We start from the raw sequence: 12,242 nt of genomic DNA on the forward strand, positions 1-12,242 counted from the left end.
TGAGAACTCCTCAGTGAGTAGGATTAGCAAAAACCCCAAGTGAAGAACAGGAGGATGACTAGACCGAGGGTAGAACTGCTTAGGGGTAAAGGGGAAACATATGTACGGAGGTGGAGAAAGTAGTGGAGGCCATTAATGAATACTTTGTCTTGGTGTCCACCAGTGAGAGAGACCTTAACAAATGTGAGGTCAGCATAGAACAGACTAATGTACTGCAGCCTGTGTTGAGTAAGAAAGAAGCAATGTTGGAGTTTTGGTAAATAATAGGATAGATAAGATCCCAGCTGGTGGTGTACTGGCATCCACATCAGACTTTGAGGCAAGTAGTCTCAGGTTTGAATCCAGCCGCTCCTTGCATGCTCTCCATCTGGGAACTTATGAAGCCGAGTAAAAAACAGACAAAAATGTGAAAGAAATAGCAAGGTTGCCACCCAATGCGCCACAACAGATAAAGTACAGCAGTAACAGGTAAGTCCCTGGGGCCGGACGGAATGTACCCCAGATTATGAGGGAAAGTGAGGGAAGAGATTGCTGGGGTGTTGACAATGATTTTTGTGTCCTTCCTGACCACAGGAGTTGTACCAGATGATTGGTGGATGGGAAGTGTTGTTCCATTGTTCATAAATAGAGATAATCCTAGGAATTATAGACTAGCACTGAGTTTTGCATCAGTGGTGGGTAAACTAATGAATAGGGTTCTGAGAGACAGGATTTATGAGCATTTGGAGAAGCATAGTCTTATTAGAGATAGTCAACATGGGCTTCTGAGAGGCAGGTTGTGCCTCGTAAGCAGGATTGAATTTTTCGAGGAGGCAACAAAGCACCCCTGTAACCTTTGACCCCCTTACTAATCAACAACCAATCAGCCTCTGTTTTAAATATACCCATTGACTTAGCCTCCACTGCTGTCTGCGGCAATGAAAGGTCGCACAACATAAAAGTTCAAAGTTCAAAGTAAATTTGTTATCAAAGCACATATATATCACCATATACTACCCTGAGATTTGTTTTCTTGCAAGCATACTCAGTAAATCCAAGAAACACAATGAAATTAATGAAAGACCACACCTAACAGGATGGAAAACAACCAATGTGCAAACGACAACAAACTGTGCAAATATGGAAGAAAAAGTAATATTAATAATAAATAAATAAGCAACAAATATCAAGTATATGAGATGAAGAGTCCTTGAAAGAGAGTCCATAGGTTGTGGGAACAGTTCAGTGATGGGGCGAGTGAAGTTGAGTGAAGTTATCCCCGTCAGTTCAAGAGCCTGATGGTTGATGGGTAATAATTGTCTCTGAACTTGGTAGTGCAGTTCCAGAGTCTCCATCAGTGAGAAGAGAGCATGGCCTGGGTGGTGGGGATCCTTGACGATAGATGCTGCTTTCCTGCGACAATGCTCCATACAGATGTGCTCAAAGGTGGGGAAAGCTTTACCCATGATAGACTGGGCCACAAGCACTACATTTTATGTAGGATTTTCTTTTCAAGGGCATTGGTGTTTCCATACCAGGGCTTGATGTAGTCAGTCAATATACTCGCCACCACACATCTATAGAAGTGTGTCAAAATTTTAGATGTCATGCCAAATCTTTGCAAGCTTCTAAGGAAGTAGAGGCCCTGCCATGCTTTCTTTGTAACATTGAACATCGTGGGCCAAATGGCCCATTCAGAACGGTACTGTTCTTTGTTCTATGTTCTTTGTAATCAGATTTGTTCATTGTCCAAAATGTGGGCCCAGGGGCCCATAGTACAAGCTTAGACCATAGCCAGAGTTGGAATACAGAATGCAACTTGGGCTGGGGATGGGAGTGTGAGCTGAGAATATGACTGGAGTTGAATTATGGGTCAGGATTGTAGAAGTCCTGAACATGGGGAGCTTTGCAGCTAATGTTGGGGTCCAGAGTACTTGTATATTTCCAGCTTCCTTTAAACTGAATGGGTTGAGTAGAAAATTCATTATACTGCGTAACACGTAAAAACAAAGTGAAATAAAAGTATGATTGTGTATAATAAGAGTAACATGCAATAGTCCGGAAAATCTGCTGATCTGCTACTCATGGGTATCTAGTTATTGGAGTTTTACTGTAAATCAAAATGTGCAAAAATTGAATATACAGTACTAATATTTGAGTTTGTGGAAAATGGTATCCCTACTCAATACTTAGTGTCTGGGGGTATAGTTCAAGGAAAGAACACTTAACTGCAGATAAAGCACAGAGCGTCATAGGAAGTCCGAGATGCAGCACAGAGCATCATAGGAAGTCATTCCTGCCTGTGGCCATCAAACTTTACAACTCCTCCCTTGGAGGGTCAGACACCCTGAGCCGATAGGCTGGTCCTGAACTTATTTCATAATTTACTGGCATAACTTACATATTAGTATTTAATTATTTATGGTTCTATTACTATTTATTATTTATGGCGCAACTGTAACGAAAACCAATTTCCCCCGGGATCAATAAAGTATTACTATGACTACTATGACTATGACTATAAAGAAATTCCTGATGATATCCATCTAATAGCCTTAGCATGAACATTGGCATGGACTTACGGGGTTGTTTCAATACTGTATGTTCTGTCTAACATGGCAGATGTCACATCTCCAGACAGAACAGTCCACATTGTCCTCGTGTTAAATGTTTGGAAAGAGCTTGAAAAACTGGAGGCAGAATTTCTAGCCCATGTGCATTAGACCCAAGGAGAATCATTATCTGGTTCTAAATAATCATTTTCGTGCAGTCTTGACCTGAAAGGGCAGCTATCCTTTTATCGCCACAGATGCTGCTGAATCCCACCAGCATTTTGTTTTTTAGCTCCAGACTTCAGTATCTACAGTCTCCTCTGTCTCCAGAATAATTGCTCTTTTTCACTTATTATTTCAGTCATGAAAAGCTATGTGTGCTGTCGTGGAATGGTACGTCTATTTCCTATCTTCTTTTGTCGATCACTTAAAGGGCAAGCATAATTGGCAAATACCAAAGTTTTGATCTAATTTACACAGAAATTTTACTGTATATTGTTTTCTAATAAGAATGAATTATGGAAATTGAATCTCATCGAGAGTGTCCACTCTTAATTGGGAGGACCCACCAAATGTTTGATTGAATATGATCTATGTAGCTTGTTTTATTCATGTTTAAATGGGTAAATACATTCATTTGACATTGCGGGGGAGAAATAAAGTGATCTTCTACTTTAACTTATGAAGAATAAACTTTAACAAAGTTCAGTTTGGTTTAAAAAGAACATTTTTACCTCTTAAATGTAAATCTTACATAGTTTGTACAATTTTCTTTAATAATGTTTTGTTTCAATTGAAACTCCACAGAAGAAAATTTCTGGCATTACCTTTCTAAATAAACAATGCTTTTATATAAGGCGTTGCAATTTTTTTTTGGTGCAAAGATTGCCCAGAATGCTTCTGATTGAAAGAGCTCAATAAATAGGCAGAGACAGGGGAAAACCTCAACATTAAAACCTGAGCATTCACAGAAAGAAGGAAATGAAACAGTCTGGCTGCAAAATGGCAGAAATTCAGAAGTTACTTCAAGATATCCCAGCAGATAAACAAGTTTTGGTGGAAAACTACACAAAACTCCAGCAAGTAGCAGAACACTGTGAAAATAACTATGTAGAGGTATGTGAATTCATTTGATGTACGTGCAACAATGACTGTCTTAACTATAGCTGCAATACATTCTCAATAACATTGTTCAACTGCTCACTCATAATGATAGCTTGCACTTCTGTGTGAACTTTGCTATATAGCCTGACCACTATGCAGTTCTCTGAAAAATATTACTAATTGCTCTACTCATTACAACTCTTTTTATCACTTCTGGCTCAATGTTTGAAATTCTGTTCTCACATACTCTAAACTGACAAAATACAAAGTAATATTTCAGGCACATATTTGAAAGATAAAATCTGAATGAAAAATTGACAGTTATCTTTTCATTTATTTATTGAACAGCATCAGAAATGATTTACTCACTCACAGAATTGGAAGTGTATTTGTCAAGCTCTGCTATGAGAATTTTAAACAGTGGTCACAGACTTGCGTACTAATCTACCTTCCTTTGCACTGGAGTGCTCTGGGTGCAAGGCTGGCAGTAGAACACACTTCTAGTTTCCGTGAAGTTGTGTGCTCTGCATTTCAATACCTGTAGCTAATGAATGCACATGACAATTTATTCAATGCTCATTGGATTATAACAGTTGACAAAAGTGCCTAGAGTTTTAAAAGTTTGTGGATTCAGATGAAGTAAATGATTAAGAAGTAAATGATTAAGTACTAAACGATTACTGCTGTCAATTTTGAAGTAATGGTACTACATATAATGGTTAGATTGCATTACTGTATAAGTCATTTAAGTCTAGTACTGGAATTGCTCTTTCAATATTCATATTTTAATGGCATCTTCTCCCATTGAAATATTTTTAAGAACCCAGTAGGGCATAAATTATTGAAATTGTGGCCAAACACATAACTTCCTCACTTCTAACAATGCTGTCAGGAAACTGAGGTTGCCAGAGAAATTTGAATTAATGTGTATAACAATGCAGAGCTAAGCTGGGAAACAGAGTTCTTCAAAATTTTGCATTAATTTTGAAACGCTGCCTACATCATTTTTTTAAACAGACTTTGACGTGACCAGAGATGAACTCTTGCTGAGTCCTTGAAAATCAGCATGAGAGCAGAAGTCATAAACTGCCTTCCCCATTATTTTATCAACTTTTGGACATCCCACTTCAGGATGAAAGTGGTAGAAGTGCAAATGCTGACATTTCTGGTACATGTCAATCAAATGGGTGGTATTTTAGAACTAACGAAGTTAAAAAGCAGAATTTATTCATGACATTTAATTCCTCATACATCTTGGATGTGCTGCAGTTTTGGAAAAATAATTTTCATGTAATGAATAAGATTTTTCTTTTTGTTGATTTATTACACTGGAAAAGTTTTTTTTTCAAAAGTGTTGCTTCCTAGGAACTTTGTTTATGATAGACTGCTTGAAGTTGAACACAAATATAATTTCAGACTACTTGGATCATGTAGGAATCTGGCGAAACAAAAAAATTAACTTTTATTGAATATAATGTGTTTAATTGCATCACAGTGCTGCCGCTTTGCAATAGTTCTACTAAGCTAAAAAGGTTTTGTTGATGATTTTGATCTGTACTTAATGTCTGAGGCTCCTCACTTAAGTGTCCAACAATAACCACCTAGCAGTCATGGATTCCAGCTGCCCTGATACCGTTTCTCCATGACTGTAATGTCCTGGTGAAACCTTTCACCATGCTTGTCGCTGACGGCACCAGGATTTGCAGGGAAGAAGTCTAAATGGGAATGCAGATAATGAATCTTTAATGACATGTTGCACTTCATGGTCTTGTATGCTTGAAGCATGTTGTCAACCAGCTGCACATAGTTTGGTGCTCTGTAGTTGCCAAGAAAATTTTCAACATCTTTGAATGCCTTCCATGCGATTTTCTCTGGTCGTACTAGAAGTTCTTTGAATTGCTTGTCATTGATCACCTGTTTGATTTGTGGACCAACAACAATGCCTTCCTTAATCTTGACATCAGTAATTCTGGGAAATATCTGTCTCAAAAATCAAAACCTTTCATGGAAATTTATAGCCTTTCTAATGCCTCTCCTGCCATGCAGCATTTGCCTTTCTAAGCATGCCCAGGAAGTCCTGGACAAGATAGAAGGTTTTTCATCTTACATTGCGGACACTATTTTATTTGATTTGAATTATGAATTGAAATAACAAATTCAGGTGATTTTCAAAAAAATGGTGTGTGAAAGGGAAACTTCACAGTGATTTTTCATGATCAGCAGCCCAAAACCCATAAGGGAAAGGGACATCCAAAAGTAATCAGAAAGCAAAATCTATGTTATTGGGTGCTAACTTTAATGTGATCAAATTATGAAATAGTAAAAAGAAATGATGAAAATACTCACCAGACCAAATGTGTAAGAGAAGTATGATTAATGTTTCAGATCAATGAACTTTCATTAGAACTAGTTAAAATTGAAGATAGAGGTGCTAAGAAAGGAGAGGACAGAAAGGATGGTCTGTGATAGGACAGACTGCAGGAGAAATCAAATGTCAGAAACAGTGACAGTGCAAGACAAAAAAATGCGGTAGTAGAGCCGACAAAATAACAAAAGGTGTGTTCAGGGGTGGTATAATTCAAACAGCATCATTAATTTATTACATAATAAAATATAAGAATATTGAAATCTCAAATGAAAACGGGACTTGAAAAAGAAAATTTATTTTCAATGTAAAAATATATACTGAAGAAGAACACACTACAAAGTTCTTTACATTCTTAATGTTATTTGGTCTATACGTTCAGTGTGTCATTGGTTCTGTACACAACAGTGTTTATATACCTTTCCTTCTGGTACATAGCACTGTTGCCACTTATATAGCCTCCTGGGTGAGACAACCCTTATTCCTTTTCCATGTTACTCTGCAATGTCAAGTAGTGGAAAGAAGCTACACTCTGGTCCTTCCACATAGACCCTTTGCATTGGCTGCACCAAGATTCAGTGCATCCCTCAGCGCTCCTTGACATTCATAGTAGATCGAGAAGACCTACAATTTTTGGGTAGACCAAAGGGCATCTTTTACCGTATTGATGCAGCACTTGTCATCCATCTCTATGTGTCACTGCGAACAGCCATAAATCAGAAAGCCTTTTATGCAGACTGAGTCTTTTTTGCAGTCTCTTATGCAAATGAACTGTGACGAGGACTCTCCCATCCTTCTTGAGATCCTCTGAGGAAGTCATCATTCTGCAAAGAGGGGGGCAATTGTCTCCACCCCATCACTGCTGTCCTCAGGACAGCGTGCATTGGGAGTGAGATTCCGCTGTACAGGAAGGATTTGACAAGGAAGGTTTCTCTCATGACCAGCCAAGTAAAGTTTTAGTGCTTGTTGGTGAGATCTGGTGATGAGGCTTTCTGCCAGATGGTTTGGACAGTTTACACAGGGAACCACCCTATAAGATCCGTCGAGTCTTTGTTCTGCGGTACCTAGAATATGTTCCATGTTGTTTATTGCCTGGTGGACTTGTGGACAAAAGTACGTGTCCAGAAGAGCTTTTCCATAGGTAATGCAGCAATGTCCAGCTGACTGGGACATTGTGCTGCAAGGTTCCCAAGTCTGTCCTTTAAAAGACTGGAATGAACCTCAGGACATAGTGGAAATTGGCACCCACATACTTTGGTTCCAAATAAGCCTGATGCAGCCACACAACAAGGGGTGGGGGGGGGGTCATCAGGGTGAGAGTAATGCTGGGTATACCTTTGCTCCAACTGTGAATCTTTTGGTGGAAGAGCTATGAGCATGTCTCATCCTGGTTTACAGAACAGACTCTGGATCATAAGCCCCTAAGACATAGGAACAGAATTAGGCCATTTGGCCTATTGAGTCTGCTTTGCCATTCCATCATGGATGATTTATTATGCCTCTCAAGCCCATTCTCCTGTCTTCTCTCCATAACCTTTGACACCCTGACTAATCAAGAACCTTTTAATACCCACTTTAATACCCAGTGACTTGGGGCCTACACCATCAGAAGCAATGAACTCCACAGATTCACTACCCTCTAGCTAAAGAAATACTTCTTCATCTGTGTTCTAAATGGATATCCCTGTATTCTGAGGGTGTGCCCTCTGGTCCTAGATTCACCCATTATAGGAAATATCCTACCCACATCCACTCTACCTAGGCCTTTCAAAATTTGATAGATTTTATTATGAGATCTCATTGAAACCTATTGGAATATGATCTTGTAAGAATTTGAGACACATAATGTAGTATGGTGGCTCTTTACATTTCGGAGCAACTCCCTCACATCCACACCTCTTGACTGAAGAGGGAAAAGCTACTACAAGTATGCCTGGAGTTAGCAGAATTCTCTCGAACTGTCTTACTTTCTGAACGCCTTTCAGGGTGAAGAACCACTTGATGTTCTGCCTGGTTGCTTTCTGCCAGTGCATCTGGGAATCAAACTGGGGCTTCATGCTTTCCCAAACTTCGTAGTCCCTTTTTAGTTCCTTGATATTCTTTGGTGTCAGCAGCTTCGCATTCAATTTCTAGATCCCCCTGCCAGCCTTCAGGTTCTCCTGCAGGTGACAGGAAGCCTAGAGGAGGTTGTTGTCAGAGAAGAACATTCTACAACATTTGTGAATCAAACTGTGACTGTCTTTGATACAAAGAGGAAGTTGGACTGCGTTGAATCACCTGGTCATAATGAGGTGGGTTGTGGTGTGCTTCACTTGCAGGGCTGCTGAAGGCATTGCACATCTTTGCATCTTTGTCTGCTTCCATCACAGGTGGAAATGACTATCTGAAGATGTTGAGTTCAAATGTAGATTCTTTGAACATACTCATCAAGTCTGTGTTGACTTTCTCCAATTTTGAGGAGACCAAATGAGATGATTGCTTTGATGTATCAAAATCAATATAAATCATTTAGTTGTCAAACAACTGGGGACTGAATCATGAAAGGGAACTATATTCTGTGATGGAATTTAGAAAATTGATCCAATCCAGATGTTTGAGACCTCTATTGACATACTTGAAAGAGTCTGACCCTGCCTACATTACTACCTGGAATCCAAGATGTTTATCCTTTACTAGATATGTGCCTTCCTTAGGTTTTCGTAGTTATTGATTGCCTTCATCTCTGCTTGTCACTGCTGATATCCCCAGATATCCTAATTTATCTCTTTGTTACTCCTTTCTCCAAGTATCCTTGAACTAGCTGTTCACCCACAATCATCTTCCAGAACCGCCATGACCATGTCAGAGCACTAACATGCACAACCAATCACCTCCAAAGTCAGCACCTCTTCTTCCACTGCCTTCATAAGGGATTCTTTGACTCCATCAGCTCCAACGGGAACGTGCTGTATTAAAGTTTGGTTGTCCGCATTAATTACACTTTTTAAAAGAGATGGATGCTGCTCAATCCGTAGGATCTATTGGGCAGGAGTTTGCAACTTTGTCATTGGCCTTTCAGTGGTATACTTCATTCCAAAGTTGTATGTGAATAAAATGCTAAACTATTGAAATGTGTGGTGCATTACAAAATAGTTAAGCTTGAGTGAAACCACAAAAATGAGGTTTAAGTAGTAGCTTGGTTTGCACATCGCAACCTGCCAGTTCTGCAATATGCATCTTTCTGTAATTTCTAGTTGGTTTTAAATATACATTATGAGAATTGCTGAACACTGTTTTTAATATTGTTCCTATAAAAGTTCACTTTTTGTAGGGAGAAAGTGCCTTGTGGTGGCTTGTATTTTATACCAGAACAACTTGTCTTAAATATGTCATTATCAATAGATAAATTATCCACTTTACATGCTTTGACAGAAAATAATCCTATTCTAATTGTTTCATTTGAATTTGAAAATGGATTACAAAATTAAATACATTTCTGAAAATTGCATTGTTGCTGCAGGAACTTAAATAGAGTTGGAACACTGAACAGCTAAAAGGGTTCTGTTATCTTGTCATATCTTAATAAACTCATTCCTTTGTTACATTATATAACCTGTCATCATATTGCCAAAAATTAGAGAAATGCTTTAATTGTATGAGCCATTATAACAGCTGCTATATACAATTGTAAAAAGAATGAAAAAATTAAGAATTGGTTTACTAGATTTGCTCCATTGACAGTGTGTTAATTGTTAATTTTTGCATTGTGCACCAGGGATACGTTTAAATGTTAAACTGAAGCAAGAAGTGTAATAACAAAACTAATTTCAGCATTCTAAATCAATGTAATGTACCTTTCCTACATATTTAATGGAGGTAATTTAAGGTAGTCAATAATTTCTTAAAGTGAACAGATAAGTCATGGGGCATAAAATCATTATTTTGGAGCAGTTCAGTTAATTTTGGACACACAGTCTTCATCTTCTCCAACTTCTCAAAATGTGTCAATTGCCTCACAAAAACAGGCCCTTTGGCCCACTAAGCTTGAGCTGACCATTTTTACACTGATCTTACTCTAATCCACTTCCTTCTCCCCACATTCTCATCAACTCCCCCCTAGATTCCACACACAGGGGCAAGTTACAGTAGTCAACTAACTAGCATATCTATGGGATGTGTGAGGAAACTGGAACACCTAAAGAAAGTCCAGACCATGACAGAAAGATTTGCAAATTACAAACAGACAGCAGCAGAGGTCAGGATTGAACCCAAGTCACACTGGCACCAGCTCCATGAGCTGTACCAATGGACCCTCTTTTCCTGATTGAGGGATTGGATAATCAAACATTGTCCAGATGCACTGCTGCCAAATGTTTTGGTAGTTACACAAAACAAGCCTGGATAACTCACCCTCTTACTTATGTAACCAGTACAACCAGCCACTTTCCCACCTCCTTCCCACACCAGCCCATTGTCCAACCCGACTGGCCCTCACGGAATGACTTGAATTATAATGAGAACTGACAGACTATGAATTTAACTACTCTGTAGATGTACAAGAAGTTGTGATGAAAGCAATTTCATTTCTGCTTAAGGTACCAGAGATTCTATCATTGTAGAGGAGGTCATTTGGCCCATTTTAGCTAAATGTGAAAATGCTGATGTTTCAGCACTAAATTAAAATTTATCCCCCTATCCTATTTGCTCCCCACAACCTCTCTCTGCTTCAAATGTTTATCCTATTTTATTCCGAGAGAGAGAGAGAGAGATCTGTCTCAGCTATTATCCCCTGACTTCAAAGACTTCCCCTGACATTACCGAATTCCCTACTATTCATATCGTGGTGGTGTCCATTGGCCAGAAACCAAACTGGAGTAGCCATTTTGGGTAATGTGATAACATAGCCATTAACATAACACTATAACAGTGTCAGTGACCTGGGTTCAATTCCCACCACTATCTTAAGGAATTTGTGCATTCTCCCCATGACTGTGTAGGTTTCCTCTGGGTGCTCTGGTTTCCTCCCACATTCCAAAAACATACAGGTTAGTCGGTTAATTAGTCACATGGTTAATTAGTGACATTAGTCATAAAAAAAAAAGAGGCTGGGAATTCTGTGGTGAATAACCCACCTCTTAATTCCTCGAAGCCTCTCCACCACCCACAACATTTCAAGTCAGGCGTGTGGCACAGTACTCTCCACTTACCTGAATGAATACAGCTTCAACAACTCTCAAGAAGCTGGACACCATACAGAAGACAGCAGCCTGCTTGCTAAGCACCCATCCACAATCACTCACTCCACTACCGATGCATAGTAGCAGTAATTTGTACCAGCCACAGCATGCACTGAAACAACCCATCAAGCTCCTTCGAACTCACAACCTCTGCCAGCAAGAAGGACAAGGGCAGTAAGAGCATGGGGCATGCCTCCCTCCCCCAGACACACAGCACCCTGACTTGGAAATATATCTTAGTTCCTTCACCATTGCTGATTCAAAAATTCTGGAACTTCCTCCCTAACAACGTTGTGGGTCTACCTCAAGAACTGCAGTAACTCAAGAAGGCAGCTCATGATCATCTTCTCAAGGGCAATTAGGGATGAGCAATTAAATGCCAACTCAGCTTACAAAATCACTATCCCTTGAACAAATTATAAACAAAAAGCGTCTTGAAATGGAGATGCGTTACCATCTCCTTCCTCTTTTCAGGTACAGGTTTAGACTGATGACAGCTGGATCTGCAAGAGAAGGGAATTGCTTGAATGGGAAAAGGGCTAGATCCATTGAGAGGATTAGGAGGAGACATTATTGAGCTGGATAATAAAGCAGCAAAGAGAGGGGATAAGATACAGAATTTGATAGAATTTAAAAGCCAGCTTGAATCAAGGATATGTAGTTGCAAAAATAGGATTTTGACATAGTAACTTGTCTGGTTCTGACCTGTCCTGTTGTGATTGACTAACTGAAAAAGGCATAGTTGTATTTCTTTAAGAACATAGAACAGTTCAGCACAGAACAGGCCCTTTGGCCCACAATGTTGTGCTGACCTTTTAACTTACTCTAAGATCAATTGAACCCTTCGCTCCCCCATAGCCCTCCATTTTCCATTCATTCATCCATGGCCTATATAAGAGTCTCTTAAATGTCCTTAATGTATTTGCTTCTACCGCCACCCTTAGCAACATGTTCATCGCACCAACCACTCTCTGTGTGGTAAAAAAATACCATCCTCTGATATCCCCCCTATACTTCCCTCCAGTC

The 12,242-nt window shown here is 39.3% G+C and overlaps 1 protein-coding gene across 3 annotated transcripts in view; it reads left to right on the forward strand.

Annotated features, from left to right (window-relative positions):
- Positions 1-3,435: 3,435 nt before the first annotated feature.
- Positions 3,436-12,242, forward strand: part of LOC134340276 (abl interactor 1-like) — a 40,792-nt gene continuing 31,985 nt past the window's right edge. For all 3 annotated transcript variants that reach the window (XM_063037312.1, XM_063037313.1, XM_063037314.1), the window contains exon 1: positions 3,436-3,647. In XM_063037312.1, coding sequence (XP_062893382.1) covers positions 3,513-3,647 — 135 coding nt within the window. In that variant the 5' untranslated portion in view covers positions 3,436-3,512. The remainder of the gene's footprint in view (positions 3,648-12,242) is intronic.

This window comes from Mobula hypostoma, chromosome X1 (assembly GCF_963921235.1).
Source record: "Mobula hypostoma chromosome X1, sMobHyp1.1, whole genome shotgun sequence".
NCBI classification, from domain to species: Eukaryota; Metazoa; Chordata; class Chondrichthyes; order Myliobatiformes; family Myliobatidae; genus Mobula; species Mobula hypostoma.